Raw genomic sequence first — 26236 nt, 5'->3', positions numbered from 1 at the left:
CTTGTGTCCCCCCTCTCCCCTCCTCCAGTGCTCTACAAAACCCCCATGGTCTTCTCCCCGAGGACGCAGGTACTTACCTGTAAGCAGACTAGGACCTGAGCACCCCTGTTCTTCATAGGCACCTATGTGTTTTGGGCCCTCCTTTGACCTCTGCACCTGACCGGCCCTGAGTTGCTGGTGTGGTGGCTTTGGGGTTGCCTTGAACCCCCAACGGTGGGCTGCCTATGCCCAGGAGACTGACTGTGTAAGTGCTTTACTTACCTAAAAAACTTAACCGAACTTACCTCTTCCAGGAACTGTTGATTTTTGCACTGTCCACTTTTAAAATAGCTTATTGCCATTTTAACCTAAACTGTGTGTACTACTGTTTTAAATCAAAGTTCTATACTTACCTGTGTGAAGGACCTTGCATCTTAAGTACTTACCTCAAATCTTGAATCTTGTGGTTCTAAAATAAATTAAGAAAATATATTTTTCTATATAAAAACTATTGGCCTGGAGTTAAGTCTCTGAGTGTGTGTTCCTCATTTATTGCCTAAATGCTTAACACTACCCTCTGATAAGCCTAATGCTCGACCACACTACCACAAACTAGAGCATTAGTATTATCTCATTTTGCCACTATCAGCCTCTAAGGGGAACCCTTGGACTCTGTGCACACTATCTCTCACTTTGAGATAGTATATACAGTGCCAATTTCCTACAAAGTGTATATTTCCTTATAGTGCGGAATGGACATCTGCCAAATTCTCAATATTGTCTCAATCTGCAAAACCTAGACATCCCATTCACCCCATGCCTTTGTAGGCACTACAGACTCACGGTGGCATAACCAGGCCAGGAAGTACTGACTCCCGGACTAATGAATAGTGAAGACTACCTCAAAAAGGAACAAGTTATCACCTTATGTAGGAAGTTGGCTCTGTATGTACTATTTCAAAGTAAGAAATAGTGTGTACAGAGTCCAAGGGTTCTTCCCCTTAGAGGTAAGATAGTGGCAAAATTAGATAATTCTAATGTTCTATTTTGTGGGAGTGTGGTCGAGCAGTAGGCTTATCAGAGGGTAGTGTTAAGCATTTGTTGTACACACACAGGCAATGAATGAGGAACACACACTCAAATACTTAACTCCAGGCCAATAGTTTTTATATGGAAAAATATATTTTCTTCATTTATTTTTAGAACCACAAGTTCAAGATTTGAAGTAAAGACATAAAATGCAAGGTACTTCACACAGGTAAGTTAGGAACTTTGAATTAGAGCAATAACATATGCAGTTTTCGTTAAAATGGCAATAAGCTATTTTAAAAGTAGACAGTGCAAAAATCAACAGTTCCTGGGGGAGGTAAGTGTTGGTTAGATTGTGAGGTAAGTAGGACACTTACAAGTCTCAGTTCCTGGGCATAGGTAGCCCACTGTTGGGGGTTCAAGGCAACCCCAAAGTTACCACACCAGCAGCTCAGGGCCATTCAGGTGCAGAGGTCAAAGAGGTGCCCAAAACACACAGGCGCCTATAGAGAACAGGGGTGCTCTGGTTCCAATCTGCCAGCAGGTAGGTACCCGCGTCCTTGGGGGGCAGACCAGGGGGGTTTTGTAGAGCACTGGGGGGGGGACACAAGTAGGCACACAAAACACACCTTCAGCGGCAGAGGGGCGGCCGGGTGCAGTGTGCAAAGCAGGCATCGGGTTTTGTATTGGTTTCAATGGAGGATCGCCTGGGGGTCACTCCAGCACTGAAGTTCGGTTCCTTCTGGTCCTGGGGGCTGCGGTGCAGTGCTTGGTCCAGGCGTCGGGTCCCTTGTTACAGGCAGTCGCTGTCAGGGGGAGCCTCTGGATTCTCTCTGCAGGCGTCGCTGTGGGGGTCCAGCGGGTCGTCTCGGGCTACTCGAGTGGGCTGCAGTCGCCGGGGAGTTCTCCCTGTGGTGTTGGTTCTCTGGACCTCAAGCCGTGGGCATCGGGTGCAGAGTGGGAAGTCTCACGCTTCCGGCGGGAAGAGAGAAGTTCTTTAAAGTTGCAAAGTTGGTGTTGAAGTTGAGCAGAGCCGCTGTTCACGGGAGTTTCTTGGTCCTTTGGTCCAGGGCAGTCCTCTGAGGCTTCAGAGGTCGCTGATCCCTGTCGCACGCGTCGCTGGTTGCAGGTTTTTGAGTCAGAAGACAGGCCGGTAGGGCTGGGGCCAAAGCAGTTGTCGTCTTCCGTCTTTTCTGCAGGGCTTGTAAGTCACCAGTCCTTCTTGTTTCTTCAGGTTGCAGGAATCTGATTTCCTGGCTTCAGGGTCGCCCCCAAATGCTCAATTTAGTGGTGTGTTTAGGTCTGGGGGGCAGCAGCCAATATTTACTGTCCCGGAGGTGGCTACACCCTCTTTGTGCCTCCTCCCTGAGAGGAGGGGGGCACATCTCTATTCCTATTAGGGGAATCCTCCAAAACCAAGATGGAGGATTTCTAAAGGCAGGGGTCACCTCAGCTCAGGGCACCTTAGGGCTGTCCTGACTTGTAGGTGACTCCTCCTTGTTTTTCTCATTATCTCCCCTGGACTTGCTGCCAAAATTGGGGCCGGTGTCCAGGGGCGGGCATCTCCACTAGCTGGAGTGCCCTAGGGCATTGTAACATGAAGCCTGAGCCTTTGAGGCACACTGCTAGGTGTTACCGTTTCTGCAGGGGGGGTGGGGAGGAAGGTGTTAAGCACCTCCAACCAGTGCAGGCTTTGTTTCTGTCCTCAGAGAGCACAAAGGCTCTCACCCCGGGGGGGTCAGAAACTTGTCTCTCAGCAGCAGGCTGGCACAGACCAGTCAGTCCTGCACTGAAGGATTGGGTAAAATACAGGGGCTGTCTCTAAGATGCCCTGTGTGTGCATTTTTCAATAAATCCAAAACTGGCATCAGTGTGGGTTTATTATTCTGAGAAGTTTGATACCAAACTTCCCAGTATTCCGTGTAGCCATTATGGTACAGTGGAGTTCGTTTTGACAAACTCCCAGACCATATACTTAATACAGCCACACTGTACTTACAATGTCTAAGAATAGACTTAAACACCACACTGTAAGGGCATTATGCTCATGCAGCTATGCCCTCCCCTGCGGTATAGTGCGCCCTGCCTTAGGGCTGTAAGGCCTGCTAGAGGGGTGACTTACCCATGCCACAGGCAGTATTTTGTGGGCATGGCATCCTGAGGGGGATGCCATGTCGACTTTGCCTTTTTCTCCCCACCAACACACACAATCTGCTATGGCAGTGTGCATGTGTTAGGTGAGGGGTCCTTAAGGGTGGCACAACACATGCTGCAGCCCTTAAGGACTTTCCCTGGTCACAGGGCCCTTGGTACCACTGGTACCTTTTACAAGGGACTTATCTGTGTGCCAGGGGTGTGCCAATTGTGGAAACAATGGTTCATTTTTAGTGAAAGAACATTGGTGCTGGGGCCTGGTTAGCAGAGTCCCAGCACACTTCTCAGTCAAGTCAGCATCAATATCAGGCAAAAAGTGGGGAGTTAACTGCAACAGGGAGCCATTTTCCTACATCCTTGTTGACACTTTGTCTTTAAGATGAACCTTAAAGCGCAATGAAGAGCTGCTGGTCTATTCTGGCCTCATCTGCCAACTAAGGAAGATATGGTAATTTGGTATTCTTTAGCAGTTAGTGACAACGTAAGACATAAGAAAAAAACGATACTACTTTGATTCACTGGTTGACATGAAACTTAAAGAGAGCGGTGGGTAGAAAAGACAGCCTAGGGAAGAATGTATTTGGAAAAGAACAAATGTGGCTTAAATAGTAAGCTCACTGACACTAGAAGAGAAAGCAATAGCATAAAGGGAGATTTGCAAGGTAACTTTTTAGACAGGAGCGTGCACATTCAAAGGCTGAGATAAAGACGGCGAGGTCCCGCAATTTTAGAGCTTGTAACATGTCAAAAGTAAATTATAAAAATGTGAATCCTTTATTCGTTAACTTTAGATAAATATGTTTTTTTCCACAATATATCAAAAAAACACTTTACCTGTGGTCAAGTACTGATGAAGTTGATGCATCTAATCCTTCTATTGTCTGCTGGAAGAGCTCTTTGTTCTCATCAATAAAATGCCGCTGCATTTGAGACATCTGAGCCATGACCTTTTCTCTACGCTGTCTCGCAATCTCAGCTTTTCGCTTCTTCTCAGCTTTATCTTTATCCCGTATACTCTGAAAGAACAATAGCAGGGAAGTCATTATGAACTTAATTTCAAATTAAATGTAATCAAAGGGTAATAAACTGAAAACGCCCACCATGCATCTGTTACATGCTTGCACGTTTGTCTTCACATCACACGGCACAGTTGTGTTCTCATCTCATTATATGATGTCTTTATAATGAATGCCACCCTGCAATGCTAATATATAAATCTGCCTAACTTTCCTTATTACAGTCAAGCTGTGATGTCTCTAGTCACATGTACAGAGAAAAAGACGTAGGTACTCAACTGTAATAAACTACTGTTTAGTTGTGATGTCATAATGCTTGTGGCCAGAGCCAGCCGCCAAAGTGAAATATATGTTACAAGACCATAATTACAGCTGCAGCTTAAACAACGAGAATTAGATATTCAGTCATATGATCTGTTTTTCTGAAATGAAAAATGATTGGCAGATAGGGGGCATTCAGAGGAGCATGTTTATTTTTTGCATATAGCTCAATACAGGGATGAAAGAATCTTTGCATGTTACAACTCAGTCGCAGCTCCAGCCCTTTATTAAATAATTTTAAACTGCTTCTAATATGTTTCTGCCAGAAACTAATAGCTGCTTTTTGGAATGTTTAATTTTGCACTATACCTTTTAAAACTTGCCCTGTCTGCAACCATACTACATATTTCATACAAAGGAGTATAAAGACCAAAGATTTAGGCAGTTTGTGGTAGGAGTGGTGCTAAAATTTATTATAAGGAATAAAATATCTTGTGCCATACGTTAAATAAATATTTACAAGTCACTTCGGATTAGAATGCCCCTAAAAATTAACTTAGCCGTTTGTCTATATGGTCATGGAACTTCTCCCTGGCTTGCAGCATCTTTGTAATATACGACAGATGTGACTTTTTCTGTGATAGTCATTTACATTTCTTGATAATTATTTTATTCAGTCTTATGTTCATATTAGGTTGTCGAATGTTTGTACTCACGTCCTCTAGTGTTCTGCTGGAAAGTGTATCCTCGACATTCAAACTGATTCACTTCAGTGGAGTCCTGTGACTACAGCAGTATCATGTTTCTTTGGAAGCTCTGTATCCTTAAAAAGCTTTATACAAATCTTCCATCTACTCTGCTACTTCCACACAACTTTCCACACCCAATGGACAGAGCCCACCCATCGGATTAGTACATTCGCATGGGGTGGCTTGGAATCAAGAAATTGGATTTCCAAGTACTTCACATCGCCATGTGATTTGTGGGACGAGGTTGCACTAAATAAGCAACTCTGAACTGGTCTTCGGAGAGCGGTTATTTTTTCTGTTGGCTTTGTATATTATAACTGAACGCTCTTTCAATTTGAAGGTCGCGCCCCCTTCGTGGGTCTGGGTGCCGTTAGGGAGCAGCGGATGTGGGTCATCTATGTATTTATCGATCAGCAGGAACCTCAGCGGCACTCCAAGGATTGTAGGCTCATAACTCGTCGATATATTTAATGAATTTCAACAAAGTACATTTATAAATTATATCACATGGCAGGTGCGTTTCGGTTGTCGACTCCTACTGGGCCGTCTGCTCACTTGGTTCACCCGTCTCTCTTTCTGCAGCCTCCCTGCACCAGCGGGAAACGAGTGTGAGAGAGCATCTCTCACGGCTAGTCACCAACGATGAAAGGACGCCTGACTGGGTCCTCCTCACTGGCAAGTAAGGCAGCGTTTTTGCTGAACGTGCCGTGTACCTCGTGGTGCACTCTTCTGAATGTTATTGGGAGGGGGAAGGTCGGGGGAAGGGTGGGATTATGGAATATATACCAATATACATATATCTCACACACACACTGTGTGACGGTGACTTTAAAATACTGCGACAACTGTTCTGACGGAATAATGCACTTCAAAATAATAAAGACGGAAGTCTCTGGTACTTTTTTTCATGTGTACCAGAGCAGTTTTAAGATATTTGCAATTAGAGGGTAGACCTGGCACGGCACCTTCATACGTAAAGGATTGTGAACTTAGTGTACTAGAGTTGTACCCGGCAAGACCCCCGCTTGAAAGCTGAATGCGATTGTTCTTTTAAACTGTTAATTTACAAAACATGTGGTAAAATGGCACGACCTTCTCTTGCGCCGCCGGGAGCATAATTACTTTTCCCTTGAAGAAATAAAAGTATCTTTAATGTTTCAGAGCTGTTAGGCAGGACCTCTTAACTTTCTATCAAAAACCGAGACATATTTTTTAAAACTGTCAAAAGTGTCGGGACACCGGGACAGACCGGGGAAATCCAAGTCGCACGGTCTCCCTAAACTGCTTACTTTTTGTTGCCAAATGAGTGCCAGCCAGCAGCACGTGTCGCCTATCAACCACCGGGGCGGGGTTTGGAGCATTGAATTTGTCGTTTAAGACGTAATTCATTACACACAGTAAAAGAAGGAAGCCCGCAGTCTATTGATTATCCATTACATTATTATGGAATATGTTGACAACATATAATTGCTAATGATTACAATCAAAACAACAACAGCGCTTACTTCCAGCACATCACTGACCCTAGCTGCAGTTCCTCGGGAATGGAAATCTTACACCGATCCTAAAAAAAACGCCCAGTGCAGATCCAAAGGAGTCAGCTAACTATGGCCCTATATCTCTCTTGCCTCTGATGGGCAGTTTTGGAGTCCTACGTTAACAAACAGCTCTGCTCCAATTAAGAGAACCACCATCTTTTACGAAGCCTCAGAATCGGGCTTTAGAGCTTCCCATAATACAAAAAACACCTTCTTAGCTGTAGTAGACTACGTTAGATTATTTTTTGGATGCCGGAATCCCAGCAATGCTGTTTTTTCTCGAAATGTTGGCAGTGTCCGATACTGCCTCACATTCCATCTTGATTCAACGCCTCCACGGGAAAGGTATCCAGGGAACTGCCCTTGACTGGTTTAAAGACTTTCAACTGCAGGACCCAAGTGGGAAGGAACCCTTGGACTCTGTGCACACTATCTCTCACTTTGAGCTAGTATATATACAGAGCCAACTTCCTACATTGGCAGCAGCAATGGGATATAAGACTTTGCGTTTGCTGGACTACTCAGCCAATACCTGATCACACAACTAAAATTCCAACAATTGTCATTAGAAATTAATTTTTGCAATTTTGACTACTTTTTCAAATTTTTTAAAAGTCCTGCTAGGGTATTGTCTAAGTCCCTGTTAGCATTTCTTTTGAAGTTTAAAAGTTTGTAAAAGTTAGGATTTAAGTTCTAGAAGTCGTTTTTAGATTCTTAAAAAGTAATCCCAACGTTTAGAGTGAATCAGTGAACAAATCTTTATTGCCTGATTAATAAAAATCATTACATGTTAAAATAATAAAATAAAAGGGATAAAATAGACAGCAAGAAATACCCTTCTGATGCCAAGACTGATGCCTAGTCATAGCACCTTCTATGGAATACTATTAAGTACTGTAATGCCCAGAAAAGTGCCCCAACCTGGGGTCCCCTGATGTTAAACACAAGCTTTTTACACAAGTAAATACCCATAATACAACCTTCTGCGAGCGCCAGCCACTTGTTCGCCTTTTGACCCAGACCCGGTTCCAGTATCCAAGGACATTAGGTGACAGGGGGAAAATGACTTGGGCGGCAGGAGGCATCTCGTCAGTGCCGTTTCTTTGAGGGCCCCCCACCCTCCACAGGTACCCTTGCTAGTTTGGCTTCTTGCCTGACATAAGGTTCAACACAGCTTATGGAAGAATTTTCCAAAACGGGCTTGTTCCATGGAGACTACTGTGGTAAAAATAAGGCTTAGGGGTTTGTTGCAGGTTCTCACCCCATGTTTCAAGAACAGAGGTTTTAACAGGAGGCGCCGTTCAGACGCCAAACAGGGGCAACAACATACAAGATGTTTTATTGACTCAGTGTGGCATTTACACAACAAGCATTCATGCATGTGCCCTTTTGCAGTTTTCCACTTCCGTCGATATTTCCAGGCAGGTAAGGTTAAAAGGCGCATCTGAAGGATGTTCTCGAACGCTCATTCTCCTAGCGGGCTTTTAGATGGGCTGACCTTTGGAGGCTCATAGATTCATATAGGCCGTCAGCTCCACGGATATCCCTAACCGTTAAGACATCTTTGGCTCTTGAAGCTTGCACACCGAGCACTTTCAGTTTTTTCTTCAGGACCGCTTTCGTGATGACAGGGTCTATAGAGTAGGAAGGGACCAGATTGAACTGTTCCTCAGCCTTTGTTAGACAGATGGCCCAATTGCTTGTTTTATTTTTGAAAATTACTTTCAAAGCCCCCCTGAGGCTACAATCCTCTGCCCTGCTGACACTTTGGTAGAACTATTTTGCACAACAAGTCCATACATATTATATCTAGTTCCAAATGTATCCATCCATCCATGCCTTGTTGATCATAAGTAATTGAAGGTAATAGCTTTGCTCTTATCATCCTCCCTAGGGGCTCGAATGTGGGTGCCTTAAGCCGTTGATGGAGTTTTGCTAATACGTGGGAGATTTTTACTGCTTTAGAGGTCAATGCCGCTGCCTGATGTGTTATTCTCCCTGTATTTGATAACCAGACCCCAAGTAGTGATATTTATCTTCCAGCTCTATACTTAGAGGACCGAGTTTCCATCTTCTATACACATTTTTTGACTGACGGCTAAAAAACAGAATTTTAGTTTTTTCTGCATTCGCTTTTAAAGGATTTCTTTCATTGTAGTTATGCAGTATATCAAGGCCCCTTATGAGCCCAATCCAGGTTCGGGCAAGCAAAACCATGTTGTCTGCATATTGTATTATGGGGAGCACCATTTTCCCCAACCTCGGAGAAAACGTATTTCCTCTGAGCAGCTCAGCACCGAGGTCAGCTGTTGTAAGGAAATGCCTCCTTGGCATGGTTACCCCCTGACTTTTTGCCTTTGTTGATGCTAAGTTTTGACTGAAAGTGTGATGGGACCCTGTTAACCAGGCCCCAGCACCAGTGTCCTTTCACTAAACTGTACCCTTGTCTCCACAATTGGCACAACCATGGCACTCAGGTAAGTCCCTTGTAACTGGTACCCCCGGTACCAAGGGCCCTGATGTCAGGGAAGGTTTCTAAGGGCTGCAGCATGTCTTATGCCACCTTGGGGGCCCTCACTCAGCACATGCACACTGCCTCACAGCTTGTGTGTGCTGGTGGGGGGAAAATGACTAAGTCGACATGGCACTCCCTCAGAGTGCCATGCCAACCTCACACTGCCTGTGGCATAGGTAAGTCACCCCTCTAGCAGGCCTTACAGCCCTAAGGCAGGGTGTACTATACCACAGGTGAGGGCATATGTGCATGAGCACTATACCCCTACAATGTCTAATGTTTTGCTTAGACAGTGTAAGTGCAGGGTAGCTATAAGAGTATATGGTCTGGGAGTTTGTCAAACACAAACGCCACAGTTCCATAATGGCTACACTGAAATCTGGGAAGTTTGGTATCAAACTTCTCAGCACAATAAATGCACACTGATACAATTTATTGTAACATGCACCCAGAGGGCATCTTAGAGATGCCCCATGAATACCAACCCGACTTCTAGTGTGGGGCTGACCAGTTTCTGCCAGCCTGCCACAACCAGACGAGTTACTGGCCACATGGGGAGCGTGCCTGTGTCCCTCTGTGGCCAGGAACAAAGCCTGTACTGGGTGGAGGTGCTTCACACCTCCCCCTGTAGGAACTGTAACACCTGGTGGTGAGCCTTAAAGGCTCACCCCCTTTGTTACAGTGCCCCAGGGCATCCCAGCTAATGGAGATGCCTGCCCCTCCGGTCACTGCCCCCACTTTTGACGGCAAAGCTGGAGGAGATAATTAGAAAAACAAGGAGGAGTCACACACCAGTCAGGACAGCCCCTAAGGTGCCTTCAGCTAAAGTGACCCCTGCCTTTAGAAATCCTCCATCTTAGTTTTGGAGGATTCCCCCAATAGGATTAGGGATGTGCCCCCCTCCCCACAGGGCTACTGCCCTCCAAGACCTAAACACACCCCTAAATGTAGTATTTAGGGGCACCCAAGAACCCAGGAAATCAGATTCCTGCAACCTAACTACAAAGAAGGATTGCTGACCTACAAGCCTGCGGAGACGACGGACGACAACTGCTTTGGCCCCAGCCCTACTGGCCTGTCTCCATAGTCGAAAACCTGCAACCAGCAACGCATTCAACAGGGACCAGCGACCTCTGAAGCCTCAGAGGACTGCCCTGACCTCCAGGTCCAAGAAACTCCTGTGAGCAGCGGCTCTGTTCAACAACAGCTACATCTTTGCAACAAAGAAGCAACTTTCAAAAAACTCACTCTTCCCGCCGGAACCGTGAGACTTCACACTCTGCACCCGACGCCCCCGGCTCGAGATCCAGAGAACCAACACCACAGGGAGGACTCCCCGGCGACTGCGACCCCTTGAGTAGCCGGAGACGACACCCCCCCCAGACCCACAGTGACACCTGCAGAGAGAATCCAGAGGCTTCCCCTGACCACGACTGCCTGTAACAAGGGACCTGACGCCTGGACCAAGCACTGCACCCACAGCACCCAGGACCTGAAGAAACCGAACCTCAGTGGAAGAGTGACCCCGAGGCGCCCCTCTGCCTAGCCCAGGTGGTGGCTGTCCCGAGAAGCACCCCGTGCCTGCTTGAACCGCTAGAGTGACCCCTGTGTCTCTCCATTGTTTCCTTTCTAAAACCAGACACCTGCTTTGCACACTGCACCCGGTCGCCCCGTGCCGCTGAGGGTGTGTTTTGTGTGCCTTCTTGTGTCCCCCCCCAGTGCTCTACAAATCCCCCCGGGTCTGCCCCCAGAGGACTCAGGTACTTACCTGCTGGCAGAATGGAACCGGAGCACCCCTTTTCTCCATAGGCGCCTATGTGGTTTGGGCACCTCTTTGACCTCTGCACCTGACCGTCCCTGAACTACTGGTGTGGTAACTTTGTGGTTGCCTTGAACCCCCAACGGTGGGCTGTGCCCAGGAACAGAGACTTGTAAGTGTTTTACTTACCTCACAATCTAACAATTACTTACCTCCCCCAGGAACTGTTGATTTTTGCACTGTGTCCACTTTTAAAATAGCTTATTGCCATTTTAACAAAGACTGTATATGATATTGCTTTAATTCAAAGTTCTTAACTTAACTTACCTGTGTGGAGTACCTTGAATTTTATGTATTTAATTCAAATCTTGAACTTGTGGTTCTAAAAATAAAATATATTTTTCTATATAAAAACCTTTTGGCCTGGAGTAAGTCTTTGAGTGCGAGTTCCTCATTTATTGCCTGTGTGTGTACAACAAATGCTTAACACTACCCTCTGATAAGCCTACTGCTCGACCACACTACCACAAAATAGAGCATTAGAGTTATCTAATTTTGCCACTATCTTACCTCTATGGGGAACCCTTGGACTCTGTGCACACTATCTCTCACTTTGAGATAGTATATACAGAGCCAACTTCCTACAGCTGTGTATAAATGAAAGAGTGGGCGTAGCCCTGTTTAAGGCCTTTGTTGGTTAAAAATCTTCCTAGTCACGCAGGATTTTGTGATTTTTATTCTCATCCAGGTGTCCGAGTACAGGGCCATTATTGAAGCTAACAATTTCCATGGAATCCCCCATGACGCTAGTTTCTTCCACAGGATGTACTGCACCACCCCGTTGAAAGCCGCACTATAGTCAATAAAGCATGCAAAAAGCGATGGAGATGGTTTTAGTGCTTCTGGTCCAAGGTATGAAAATGCCAGGACATTATCTAACGTAGAGGAACTAGGTCTAAAACCTGTTTGATAAGGTGGAATTATGCCATTTGCTGAGATCCATTCTTCCAGCTCTTGTAATAAAACCCTTGCATATGCTTTACCATCTACATCCAATAAGGCTATCAGCCTATAGTTTTCTGGGGAAGTAATGCCCCCTATTTTATAGATAGGTTGAAATATTGATCCCTTCCACGCCGCCGGAACCACCGAAAAACGTAAGCAGTCATTGAATAAAGCGGTCAGGGGTGCGTCCCAGTAAGCTTGGTCGTCTCTGAAGATGCTCTCTGGCAGGCCATTGGGTCCAGGGCCCGATCCCGTCTCATTTTTCCAAGGATAGTTGCACAGTTTTAATGGTGATGGGGCCAATTTTGTCATCTAGTACATCCGATTTATTAAGGCCAGCGCTGTGAGCTTGATCCCCTACATATTTTATATCTACATACAAATTTCCCACATGCCTTTCCCAGTCGCTGGCCGAGATCACATTAGTGTCAGTTTCGGAGTCGTAAAGCAATGTGCTGATGAAATCCTCTACTTTTGGTGGATGGGAGCAGTGTTACCAGATGTTTCCAACGTTCTTCTGTCTCTTTGGTCTTCAACATCCATAATGCTTTATTATAGTCTTTCCGTGTCGACTTCCTTAATGCATCTGAGGCCGGAGTTTTGAGCCTCTTGTAACGCCTTTCTGCCTGCCGATATCTCTTTTTATGCTGTGACCATTCCTTGGGTACTAGCTACTTAACCACCCTGTTATGTTTACGCCCAGTTTGACCGGGCTGCACTCTACTGCAGAGGTGAGCTTAAAGTTTTTTAAGCACCAGCCCCCATTGATCTATTATTTGTCCAGCCCCCTGGTGAATGTTTATTGGACCATTTGCTTTATTCCAGGCCTCATATTTTGTTTTACAGGGAGCAGACCATTTAATGCGTTTTATAGTGTGTCCTTCTGCGAACTGACGACCAATTGCTTTATACAGGTCATGTCTCATAGCCCCTAGAACAACTTTTATTACCACCGGGTTTTGGTCACTTTCAGATCTGTAAATCACCTTGTGGCTTAGGCACCAGCTCAGGAGTGCTGGGCTTAGAAAGATATAGTCTATTGTGGATATATCTTCAAAAGTAGGAATACAGGTGCACACTGTTATTTTGCTACGATCAGTTGTTTTTATGTCATATTTATTAAAATAATCTTCTAAGGCCAGTCGTATGGGGTCTCAAGAGTGAACCCCTTCCTGGCCAAGCTGCAGAGTATTAAAGTCCCCTGCCAACACATACGCATGGCCTGGATGATCATGGACAAACTTTCAATAGGGCCAGTGTAGATTTGGCCATCATAAATTTCTTACCTTGGTAGGGGTTAATATATAGGTTTATTACTGTGACCGGAGTGATTTCTTTACATAAGGCTAAGCCAGGTATTGCTAACAGTAGCATGTTACTAGTAGATTTCTCCCACATTACTAGTTTAGTGGCCAGATCTAACTTAACATATGTAGCAAGGCCTCCGATGCGTCTACCAAACACATTTTTTTTTTTATAGGCAAGGGACTGAAATATTATGAAGCCCTCTATAGCCATCGGTTCTGCCATCCATGTTTCTTGAAAGCACATTGTGTCTGCAAACATCTTAAAGCCAGCGCCGGTTAATAATGAAGCTAGGCCAGCCACATTCCAGTTAATTATTTGAACTGGATTCGATTCAAATTTGCTGGTAGTGCCTACAGAGCTAAATGCACTTCTTCATTCTGGTAGACAGTGCTGCGGGGAGCCAATTCCATCCTTGCCCCCTCAAAGTATCATGGCACTCATTTAGCCCACCAGATTCAGTCCTAACTATGTTCTTAGGCCCATCCTGGTTGGGATCACCAGTTTCCCTTATCAGATGTATGGTTATTTTTTCCCCTGAGAATAGTGGATTCATAACCGAGGTACCTCTCAATGCATTGAGATTTTCTCTCGAAAGAGATGGGGCTTCATTTCCAGAGGGTGAGGCTTGTGGGTACCAATCTCTGACTTCCTTACTAATTCTTATGCCCCAATTTTCTAAAAGGCCTTCATATTAAAAGATTCTATCAGTATTACTTTGTGCAAACCACGTGGTAACTGTTGATTCAATCTCGCTAATCCATGTGAGGGTGCTAAAGTTTACCTCTATTAAGTCTTCTGACATTAAGGTTGCAAATGCCGATATATGATGTAGTAATCGTAGGATATTAGATCTATTGAGAATATCCCATGACCCCTGAGTGGCATATGATGGAGTAAAAATTATGGTCGACAGATCTTTGTGTTCTTGATAGATTGCTGGCTTTATCTTTAGTACCCTAGTATATTCATAATCTGATTCTAGACAAATTTGACATCTGTTCTCACTACTCCAGACCCCCTCCTGGCCTGGCCTTAAGCTTCCTGTTGATTGAGACCCCCTCTCAACTGTCCCCATGGCCCCTTGCGATACAGAGGTGGTGTCTACAGAGCTCAGATGCTGGTCAATTGCATTGTCACTATTACTTTGTTTATTCAGACCTGCGGCCCTGTTAAAGATACGTGGCATATTATTTACCTCTCTAACTAGATTTCCTTCAGTAATGCTACTCCCACCCTTCATGCCCAAAAGGAAAGGCACAGGGGTGTAGCCCGTCACCTGTGCTATTTCCGTACTCCCTGTAGATTCTTTTCCCATTGCAGGCAGCTCCCCTCCAGCTAGTGAAGGCCCCTTTGTTAGCCCTGGGGCTGAAATTTTAACAGATCTAGCACCAACTATAGATGGTACTTGACTAAGTGCTATGTTACAGACACCCGACCCAGAGTTGATAAGTGGGGGATTATAGGTTTCTTTGTTAGCCAAAACAACCTTATGGTCATCGATTTGGGGTTTAAACTCGATATTAGATGGGATATCTTTGTCTACAGGGCGGGCGCTCAGTGTGGAGGTGACTACTGATCTCTGCATGAAAATGGGGTAAGGTGCCAATGTATCTGCTGAGTTACTAGTTTGTTGATTGGTCTCTTGGTCTGATTCCATCTTTTTTTTTTTGTGGATTTACATGTTTTTTTCAATCTCTTCTTCTGTCTTCTTGACAGCAATGGTTGTTGACCATACCCCATGCTCAACTTATGCAGCTTGTTCAACTCTGTCATCACAGTTTTCGCTTCTTGACTACTTTTCCCCGCAGTAATTGTGGGGGAAAGTTGCAACACCATCAGGGGAGGCTCATTTTGGAACTCTTTCGGACTTATCTCTGAAGTTAGCTCATCTAAGCTATTGTTTTCCATAGTAATGGAGGGGTGAGGTGGAAACACCTTGAGAGGCGAAGGATTTTGCAGCTGGTCTGCAGCTTTCTCCAGATTTAACAACTCAGGACTTTTTTTCCCTCACAATAATTACGGGAGATAGCGGGGGTGCCGTAAGAGGGGTGGTCAATTCTTACCTCATGCTCCATACTAGCAGACCCCTGAGACTCGGATGCAGGGGGACTCCCTTTAAGGGTGTCCTGTTTCTTGCCACCAAGTAACATACAGCTAGTTATTTTTTCCTTTTCAGTGGCACCCGCAGATCTACATGACTGATTTAAACTGGATAACAGCTCTGGCAGTGTTGAAAGTTTAACCAGAATTGCTTCAGTGTGACTCCCAACCTCTCCCTTCCCCATTAGGGCGCACCGGTCCCACCCTTCTAACTTCCCCATCAGCACATTCAATTTATTATCTATCAGGAGCACATTCTGAGCCATCATATGGATTAAATCTAATTGAATCTCCATCCTGTGGGATTGCCATGTCAACGCCTTAACTGACGCCAGCAAAGAGTTATTGATAGTGGTTATAATACAGTCAGTGCCCTGCCTCTCGATCCACATTAGGTACATGATTTCTTTTTATTTTTTCCCTGGGGTTCCTTCCTTAATCCTCTTCAAGGGCTCATTTTGTACTTGTCCTGGTTGCGTTGTCTTACTTCCTGGATCGGACCATAAACCTTGTGTCCCCGTATGAAAAATGAAAACCACTGATTCCCCTGCAATACCTGGACCTAGTTCTTGTAAAATAGTTATATACGTGTGATTGGTTGACATCTCAAGCCTTTTGCTTCAGGCTTTGGTTTTGGGCCTTTCTGGTGCTCCAGGTCAAATCATTGTAGTGCACCTTGCGGCTGGCCAGAACTGTGGGATCTGTAGGCTCTATGGAATTCACCGGTACTAAAGACTCCTTCTTCCCCAACATCGGGCCTCTAGGGCATAGATCAATCGGTTGTTATACCACCAGAGAATTTTTTGTTGCTTTTTTCCCATATTACGATTAATACTCGGGCCCAGAGCCTTTAGGGGACGTCTTGCCCCGAGTGATTTCCTCTGCTGCTTTGGTTTACTATGATCCTTTATTCTATGTGCCAGTTTCCAATTGTCACCAAAAGACCTGTGAACCCTCTGTCCTTTCGGGCCCTTGGTTTTGACCTCCTTTAACAGATTTGCCAGCTTCATCTGCAGCATTTGCTCTGTTTATGCAATTTTTATGGCTCCGTTTTTGTCCTGCAGGCAAAGAAGTACTAGGCGCCGCCACACCCCCTGGACTTACTGTCGTTCCACCTTGTTTATCACAGGTTTTTTCCTAAGACCGAGGGGGGGGGGGGGCACAGTCATGCGTACTTCTTTCTTTACTTTTCTCTTCCCAAATCTCCAGATGCTCTAACTCTCTTACTTGAGGAGTTGGACTATGTCTGTGTTCAATGAGAGCACAGGCAAGTGTTCAGATCCACCAGCAGGAAAAAACTGAGCGCCGCCACCCCCCCTACTGCTTGCTGTCACTTACTGCAGTGCTTGGCCTTAATCTTGCTTTCCACTAAATTACTTATTTAATGCTTCCTCAGTCCAAAGAGGAGGGGGGGAGGGGGGTGGATGGGGGGGTTCACGAGCACGCTTGTTTCACCCTTCCCACACTCCTGAACACTCTTGCGGGAGACTGTGGCTATAGCTGTATACTAGCGAGCGCACCTATGGTACAATGAGCATGCCTGCGCCTATTCCCAAGCCCCATACGTTGCCACAGCTCCTATCAGGACTTACTTGTTGCCTCTGTGGTTTCCATACGGGTTTGTGTATGTAGAGGCGTGTGGGTTATTCTCACCCCACCACAATGATTGTTGAGGTCGTCGCTGACTCTTTCCTTTGCCGGACCAAGATACCCACACCTGCGTGGCCCCTAGGCCACTAGTGACCTGGGCCAAGGATGGTAAAGGGGGGGACACACAGGGTACTGGAGCCCAAGGCCAGACGGCTGTCCGGGCTGAGGACTGCTTTCCACAGCCCAAAATTCCCAAGTCCATAAGTCGAAGTCCAGAGAAGGGCCCACATGGCAGCCCCTAAGGGCTGTGTGGCTGTGGTCAGGGCTGACAGCAGTAGACCGTAACCAACAGTGCGCAGTCCCGGGCCAATGCTCTTCACCAGGAATCTGACTCCCAATGCCTGACGCCTGTTTCCCAGCGCAAGCAAGCCGCAGATGGTCCAGGGGACAGCTTCCTAGATTAAAGCGGCACAGCGGCAAATAGTGGCAGGCGCCGGTGCAAGTGCAAATGCTGAATCCAGCCCCTCGCCAGCCCCCCCTTAGTCCCGGCCCCAGCGCAGAGACGCACCTCCAATGCCTGGGTGTCAGCCGGGTAGAGAACGGGTAGATTACGGGCTTACAGTACGCGTGCGCGTGCACTGCGAACAATGATCCACTTCCGGATCACGGACCAGACTTCCGGGATCAGCGACGCTCCACTCTCGCTGTGACAATGAGTCAGACAGATGAGATGGTAACAGAACTCAACCTCACCCCTTACCTGCATCTAGGGATGTTAGAGTTAAGGTCTCTCTGTAAAATAAATAAGATAAAGACTGGGTCCAACCCTACCAAGGCAAAGCTCCAGGAGCTCTGGGCAGAGTTCACAAGGGACCAACCCTCTGATGAGGAGGATACTCCTTCAGATGGGGAAATTAGTGAACAGAAGGAAGAACTCACCCCTCCTGTCCTAATTAGGCAGAACAGGGTTCCCAGAATCCTGACTCCACAAATCATAGTCAGAGAGCCTGGTTCTTCCACAGGGGATTTCCCCCAATAGGATTAAGGATGTGCCCCCCTCCCACAGGGAGGAGGTGCAAGGAGGGTGTAGCCACCCTCAGGGACAGTAGCCATTGGCTTCTGCCCTCCCGCCCTAAACATACCCCTAAATTGAGTATTTAGTCAATTTAGTATTTTGTATTTTGTGTGCAAGGTTCCCTGAGGGGAATGCCATGTCGACTTTGCCTTTTTCTCCCCACCAACACACACAATCTGCAATGGAGGGGTCCCTAAGGGTGGCACAACACATGCTGCAGCCCTTAGAGACCTTCCCTGGTTACAGGACCCTTGGTACCACTGGTACCTTTTACAAGGGACTTATCTGTGTGCCAGGGATGTGCCAATTGTGGAAACAATGGTACATTTTAAGTGATAGAACACTGGTGCTGGGGCCTGGTTAGCAGGGTCCCAGCACACTTCTCAGTCAAGTCAGCATAAATATCAGGCAAAAAGTGGGGGGTAACTGAAACAGGGAGCCATTTTCCTACACTGGATGTTTGGGGTTGACTTGAACCCCCAACGGTGGGCTGCCTATGCCCTGGAGAATGAACTTGTAAGTGCTTTACTTACCTGCTAAACTAACTTGCCTCCCCTTTTAAAATAGCTTATTGCCATTTTTGCCAAAACTGTGTACCTTATTGTGTTACTTCAAAGTTCCATACTTACCTACGCCAAATACCTTACAATTTATGTACTTACCTAAATTCTGAATCTTGTGGTTCTAAAATAAATTAAGAAAATAATATTTTTCTATTTAAAAACCTATTGGCCTGGAGTTAAATCTTTGAGTGTGTGCTCTCACATGCTGTCTGTGTGTGTACAACAAATGCTTAACACTACCCTCTGATAAGCCTACTGCTCGACTACACTACCACAAAATAGAGCATTAGAATTATCTACTTTTGCCACTATCTTATCTCTAAGGGGAACCCTTGGACTCTGTGCACACTATCTCTTACTTTGAGATAGTATATACAGAGCCAACTTCCTACACTGGGTAAGTGACATTTTCCGTTCGGTGGCCTGTGTAGCTGTAGATTCACATGCTGTGCATAGACTACAAAGCAGTTTGTCCTCCCCCTAAAAATAGCGGTGGTTAGCCTCTAGTTGAAGTTGTTTGAAATAGTGTTCTGAGTACAGCTTGGCCTACTGTGGCTTGTTGTCGTGATAAAACATCTAGTAGTGTTTCGTGAATGTATGTGGTGTTGACCAAGTAGCTGCTTCATATAGCTCAGCCACTGGTATATTGCCTAAAAAAGCCATTGTAGCACCTTTTTTCCTTATAGAATGTGCTTTAGGAGTAATTAAGAGTTGTATGTTGGCTTTAATGTAGCATGTTTGGATGCATCTTACAATCCATCTTGCTAAACCTTGTTTTGATATGGGGTACCTGTATGAGGTTTTTGGAAGGCTACAAACAGTTGTTTAGTCTTTTTGAATGGTTTTGTTCTCTCTATATAGTACATTAAAGCTCTTTTATTGTCTAATGTATGTAGAGCTCTTTCTGCCACAGAATCTGGCTGTGGGAAGAAGACAGGTAGTTCCACTGTTTGATTTATATGAAATGGTGATACGACCTTTGGAAGAAATTTTGGTTTTTTTCTTAGTACAACTTTATGCTTGTGTACCTGGAAGAACGGTTCTTTAATAGTAAAGGCTTGAATTTCACTTACTCTTCTTAAAGACGAAATTGCCACTAGGAAGGCAACCTTCCATGTTAGAAATTGCATTTGGCAGGAGTGCATGGGTTCAAATGGTGAGCCCATAAGTCGTGTAAGCACTATGTTTCAATTCCAAGAGGGGACTGGAGGTGTCCTGGGTGGAATTATGCATTTTAAACCTTCCATGAAAGCTTTAATGACAGGAACTCTAAATAAGGAGCTGTGCTGTATATTTGGTAAATATGCTGAAATTGCAGTAGGATACATTTTTATGGAAGAGAATGCTAAATCTGATTTTTGTAAATGAAGTAAATAGCATACAATGTCTTGTATTGATGCTGTAAGAGGGTCAATATGTTTAGATTGACAGTAATATACAAATCTTTTCCATTTGTTTGCATAGCACTGTCTAGTAGTGGGTTTTCCTGATTGTTTAATAACTTCCATACATTCTGATGGGAGTTGTAAATATCCAAACTCTATGACCTCAGGAGCCAAATTGCTAGATTGAGTGTCTTGGGATTTGGGTGCCTGATTTGGCCTTTGTTTTGTGTCAACAGATCTTGTCAGTCTGTGAGTTTGGAGTGTGGTACTACTGACAGGTCTAACAATGTTGATTACCACAGTAGACGTGCCAATGTTGGTGCTATGAGTATCATGTTGAGGGAAGTTTGACGCAGCTTGTTGACTAGAAACGGAATGAGTGGGAGAGGGGGAAAAGCATAAGCAAATATCCTGACCAATTGATCCATAGAGCATTGCCCTTGGATAGGGGATGTGGGTGTCTGGATGCAATGTTTTGGCATTTTGTGTTTTCGGTTGTGGCAAACAAATCTATGTTTGGTGTTCCCCATTGTTGAAAGTATTTTTGAAGTACTTGAGGATGAATCTCCCATTCGTGTGTTTGTTGGTGGTTTCTGCTGAGGATATCTGCCAACTAATTGTCTATCCCTGGAATGTATTGTGCTAACAGGTGAATTTGGTTGTGGTTTGCCCATTTCCAAATTTTTTGGACTACAAGGGAGAGTAGGGACTAATGTGTTCCTCCTTGTTTGTTTAGGTAGTACACGGTTGTCATGTTGTCTGTTCTGATAAGAACATTCTTCTGTGTGAGAAGAGGTTGAAAAGCTTTGAGTGTTAGGAAGACAGTTAATAACTCCAAGTGATTTATGTGTAGCTGTTTGTGTTTGGCATCCCATTGTCCTTGAATGTTGTGATTGTTTAGGTGAGCTCCCCAACCAATCATTGATGCATCTGTTGTAATTATGGTCTGAGGCACATGGTCTTGAAATGGCCACCCTTTGCTTAGATTTGTGGAATTCCACCATTGAAGAGACATGCAGGTTTGGCGGTTTATCAACACTAGATCTTGAAGTTGACTGTGTGCCTGTGACCATTGTTGTGCAAGACACTGTTGTAAGGGCCGCATGTTTAGTTTTGCGTGTGGAACAATTGCAATACATGATGCCATCATCCCTAAAATCTTCATGACAAGTCTGACAGTGTCATGTTGATTTGTTTGTATTTGTGTGATTACATTTTGGAATGCTTGTATTCTTTGTGTATTTGGACATGCTATCGCTTTTTGAATATTTAGTATTGCACCCAAATACTGTTGTATTTGTGCAGGTTGTAGATGTGACTTTTGGTAGTTTATTGAGAACCCTAGTGTGTGCAAGGTTTGTATTACGTAATTCGTATGGTTTTGGCATTGCGTATGACTGATTTTATTAGCCAATCATCTAGATATGGAAAGACATGTGCCTACTGCCGCTAGGCACTTTGTGAACTCCCTTGGGGCTGTTGTTATTCCAAAGGGTAACACTTTGAACTGGTAGTGCTTTCCTTGAATGACAAACCTGAGATATTTTCTGTGCGCAGGATTGATGGGTATATGAAAATACGCATCTTTGAGGTCTAATGCTGTCATGAAATCGTATTTTTGGAGTAGTGGGATAACATCCTGTAGATTTACCATGTGAAAATTTTCTGACAGGATGTAAAGATTGAGGGTCCAAGATCTAATATTGGTCTGAGGGTGCCATCTTTTTGGGGAATTAGGAAATATAGTGAGTAACCTCCTGTCCCTATTTGAGATTGTGGTACCGATTCTATTGCTTGTTTGAGTAATAGAGATTGGACCTCTTCCTGTAACAGACTGATGTGTTCTGTGGATAGTTTGTGTGACCTTGGTGTTATATATGGAGGAGTGTGTATCAATTCTAGGCAATAGCCATTGCGTATAATTGATAGTACCCAATTGTCTTTGGTAATGTTTTGCCAATTTGTGTGGAACTGTTGTAGTCTTTCCTCCACAGGAGAGGTGTGGAGTGGAAGGGAATGAGACAAGTCACTGTTTAGGGTGCTGTGGAGGTTGCTTAGAGGTCTGATATTTCTGGGGTACTGTCCTCTATATGTGCCCCTAAAACCACCTCGTTGGTAGTGTGGTTGGTAGGTTGGTTTTGCCTGTGATGTGGATGCCTCTGTGTTCTGTGGTCTGAACCCACCTCGAAACTGAGGTTTCCGAAAGGATCCCCTGTATGGTGTTGAGTATAGTGCGCCCATTGCCTTTGCTTGTCTGAATGTTTCCTTAATTTTTCTATGGCTGTGTCAACCTCTGGCCCAAAAGGTTGTTTCTTATTGAATGGCATATTTAACACAGCCTGCTGTATTTCAGGATTAAAACCTGAAGGTCTGAGTCATGCATGCCTACGTATTGTCACTGCAGTATTGATACTTCCAGCAGAGGTGTCTGCTGCATCTAGGGCAGATCGAATTTGATTATTAGTAATGGTTTGCCCTTCTTCCACTACTTGTTGTGCCCTCTTTTGGTGTTCCTTGGGGGGATGCTGGATTATGTCTTGCATCTTGTCTCAATGGGCCATGTCATATCGAGCTAACAGTGCTTGTGAGTTAGCTATCCTCCATTGATTTGCTGCCTGGGATGCAACTCGCTTCCCTGCAGCATAACATTTTCTGCTCTCTTTGTCGGGTGGGGGGCGCATGTCCTGATGACTGACTGACTGCTCTTTTTCTGGTAGCACTCACTACCACAGAATCTGGATGGAACTTGATGGGTTATGTAATCAGGATCAGAGGGTGGAGGTTTATACTTCTTCTCTATCCTGGGTGTTATTATACGTGCCTTAACAGGCTCACTAAATATTTGACCGGTGTGTTTTAACATGCCTGGGAGCATGGGAAGGCATTGGTATTTTGAGTGTGTTGAGGATATGGTGTTAAACAAGAAATCCTCTTCCAGTGATTCCGTATGCATGGTGACCCCATGGTATGCTGCAGCCCTAGCTAAAACTTGATTGTACACTGTGCTATCCTCAGGTGGTGAAGGTTTAGAGGTATAGCTGTCTGGGTCATTGCTAGAAATGGGATCTGGATCATAAAGGTCCCATGGATCCACAATGTCCTGTTGTGAGTCGAAAGAGTGAGTGGGTGACTGTACTGGTGTAGGACTAGTAGGAGAGGTAGGCAGGTGTGGAAAGTGAGGAGGAGAATGAGGAGGAGAAGATTGAGGAGGTGGTAGCTTTTCATTCTGTTTTGGCACTTTTGCTGGAGGCTGCATAGTGTCCAATTCCTCTTGAAAGGCTAGCTTTCTTTTTGGTTTTAGAGGAGGTGCTGTCTGAATTCTGCCTGTTTCCTTATGGATGTGAATCCTGGATTGCCTTTCATCCATAACTTCAAGTATTTGTTGTACTTAATACTCCTCTTCAGTGGTTTTGTGGCTTTCTTTAAATCTTTTTGAAAGTCCATGTTTCTCTGTGTATGCTGGCCTTCTTGGCTCCGAAGCCATTCCAAGACCCAGTGCCTCAATACGTGATCACAACAGATGCTTCCATGATAGGGTGGGGAGCACACCTCAACCAGCACAGCATACAGGGACAATGGGACGTTCAACAAAGGGAACTGCATATAAATCATTTAGAGCTGTTAGCAGTGTTTCTAGCATTGAAAGCATTTCAACCGCTAATAGCCCACAAACACATTCTTGTCAAAACAGACAACATGACAACAAAGTATTACCTAAACAAACAGGGAGGGACACACTCATCACAACTGTGTCTCTTAGCACAAAAGATTTGTCATTGGGCGATTCACAATCACATTCGCCTAATAGTACAGTACATCCCAGGGATTCAAAACCAGTTGGCCGACAATCTCAGTCGAGATCACCAACAAACACACGAATGGGAAATTCATCCCCAGATACTACAAAATTACTTTTGAAGCTGGGGAACACCACAAATAGACCTATTCGCAACAAAAGAAAATGCAAAATGCCAAAACTTTGCCTCCAGGTATCCACACCCTCAGTCCAAGGGCAATGCGTTATGGATGTGTTGGTCAGGGATATTTGCTTACGCTTTTCCCCCCTCTCCCACTCCTTCCTTATCTGGTAAACAAATTGAGTCAAAACAAACTCAAACTAATATTAATAGCACCAACCTGGGCCCGTCAGCCATGGTATACAACACTACTGGACCTGTCTGTAGTACCTCATATCAAACTACCAAACAGACCAGATCTGTTAACTCAACACAAACAACAGATCAGACACCCAAATCCAGCATCGCTCAATCTAGCAATCTGGCTCCTGAAGTTTTAGAATTTGGACATTTAGACCTTACACAAGAATGTATGGAGGTCCTTAAACAAGCTAGAAAACCTACTACAAGACACTGTTACGCAAACAAGTGGAAAAGATTTGTTTATTACTGCAATAATAATCAAATACAACCACTATATGCTTCTGGAAAAAACATTGTAGGCTATTTATTACACTTACAAAAATGAAAACTTGCATTTTCTTCTATCAAAATACATCTCACTGCAATATCTCCATACCTGCAGATTACACATTCAACATCACTCTTTAAAATCCCAGTCATCAAAGCATTTATGGAGGGTTTAAAAAGAATCATACCCCCAAGAACCCCACCAGTTCCCTTGTGGAACCTCAATATTGTATTAACAAGACTCATGGGTCCACCATTTGAACCCATGCACTCTTGTGAAATGCAATACTTAACCTGGAAAGTAGCCTTCCTAGTAGCTATCACATCTCTTAGAAGGGTAAGCGAAATACAACCATTCACTATAGAAGAACCCTTTATACAAATACATAAACATAAAGTGGTGCTCCGTACAAATCCAAAGTTCTTACCAAAGGTTATATCACCGTTCCACCTAAACCAAACAGTGGAACTCCCAGTCTTTTTTCCACAACAAGACTCAGTAGCCGAAAGAGCCTTACATACATTAGACATCAAAAGAGCACTAATGTATTACATTGTTTTGTTCTATCAATTTCGTAAAACAAAACAATTGTTTGTAGCCTTCCAAAAACCTCATGCAGGAAATCCAATATCCAAACAAGGCATTGCCAGATGGATAGTGAAATGTATTCAGACCTGCTATATTAAAGCGAAAAGAGATCTGCCTATTACGCCAAAGGCGCACTCCAATAGGAAAAAAGGAGCCACAATGGCATTTCTAGGAAATATACCTATGACAGAAATCTGTAAGGCAGCCACATGGTCTACGCCTCATACATTCACAAAACATTACTGTGTAGATGTGTTAACAACACAACAAGCCACAGTAGGACAGCCTGTATTACGAACATTATTTCAGACTTCAACTCCTATAGGCTAAGCCACCGCTTTTGGGGAGATTACTGCTTACTAGTCTATGCACAGCATGTGAATCTGCAGCGACTAATGCCACAAACAGATGTACACTGGGTAAGTGAGATTTTCCGTTCGGTGGCATGTGTAGCTGCAGATACACATGCTGTGCATAGACTAGTAAGCAGTTATCTCCCCAAAAGCGGTGGTTCAGCCTGTATGAGTTGAAGTAGTTTGAAATAATGTTCTTAGTACAGCTTGACCTACTGTGGCTTGTTGTGCAGTTAACACATCTACACAGTAGTGCTTGGTAAATGTATGAGGCGTAGACCATGTTGCTGCCTTACATATTTCGTTCATTGGAATATTTCCTAGAAAGGCCATGGTAGCACCTTTCTTTCTGGTTGAGTGTGCCTTTGGTGTAATAGGCAGCTCTCTCTTTGCTTTAAGATAGCAGGTTTGAATACACCTAACTATCCATCTAGCAATGCCTTGTTTTGAAATTGGATTTCCTGTATGAGGTTTTTGAAAGGCAATAAATAGTTGTTTTGTTTTTCTAATTAGTTTTGTCCTGTCAATGTAGTACATTAGTGCTCTTTTAATGTCTAATGTATGTAGTGCTCTTTCAGCTACAGAATCTGGCTGTGGGAAGAACACTGGTAATTCTACTGTTTGATTTAAGTGAAACGGTGAGATTACCTTTGGTAAAAATTTGGGATTTGTCCTGAGAACTACTTTATTTTTATGTATTTGAATAAATGGTTCTTGTATGGTAAATGCTTGAATTTCACTCACTCTTCTTAGAGATGTGATGGCAATCAAAAATGCAACTTTCCACGTTAAGTATTGCATTTCACAAGAATGCATGGGCTCGAAAGGTGGACCCATGAGT

At 44.5% G+C, this 26236-nt stretch overlaps 1 protein-coding gene across 3 annotated transcripts in view; it reads right to left on the bottom strand.

Annotated features, from left to right (window-relative positions):
• The window catches only part of UBR2 (ubiquitin protein ligase E3 component n-recognin 2), a 1248744-nt gene that overhangs the window by 446707 nt on the left and 775801 nt on the right, over positions 1 to 26236 (bottom strand). For all 3 annotated transcript variants that reach the window (XM_069233963.1, XM_069233965.1, XM_069233964.1), the window contains exon 29: positions 3997 to 4178. In XM_069233963.1, coding sequence (XP_069090064.1) covers positions 3997 to 4178 — 182 coding nt within the window. The remainder of the gene's footprint in view (positions 1 to 3996; positions 4179 to 26236) is intronic.

Source organism: Pleurodeles waltl, chromosome 5 (assembly GCF_031143425.1).
Source record: "Pleurodeles waltl isolate 20211129_DDA chromosome 5, aPleWal1.hap1.20221129, whole genome shotgun sequence".
NCBI classification, from domain to species: domain Eukaryota; kingdom Metazoa; phylum Chordata; class Amphibia; order Caudata; family Salamandridae; genus Pleurodeles; species Pleurodeles waltl.
This window is presented reverse-complemented; position numbering and strand designations above follow the sequence as displayed.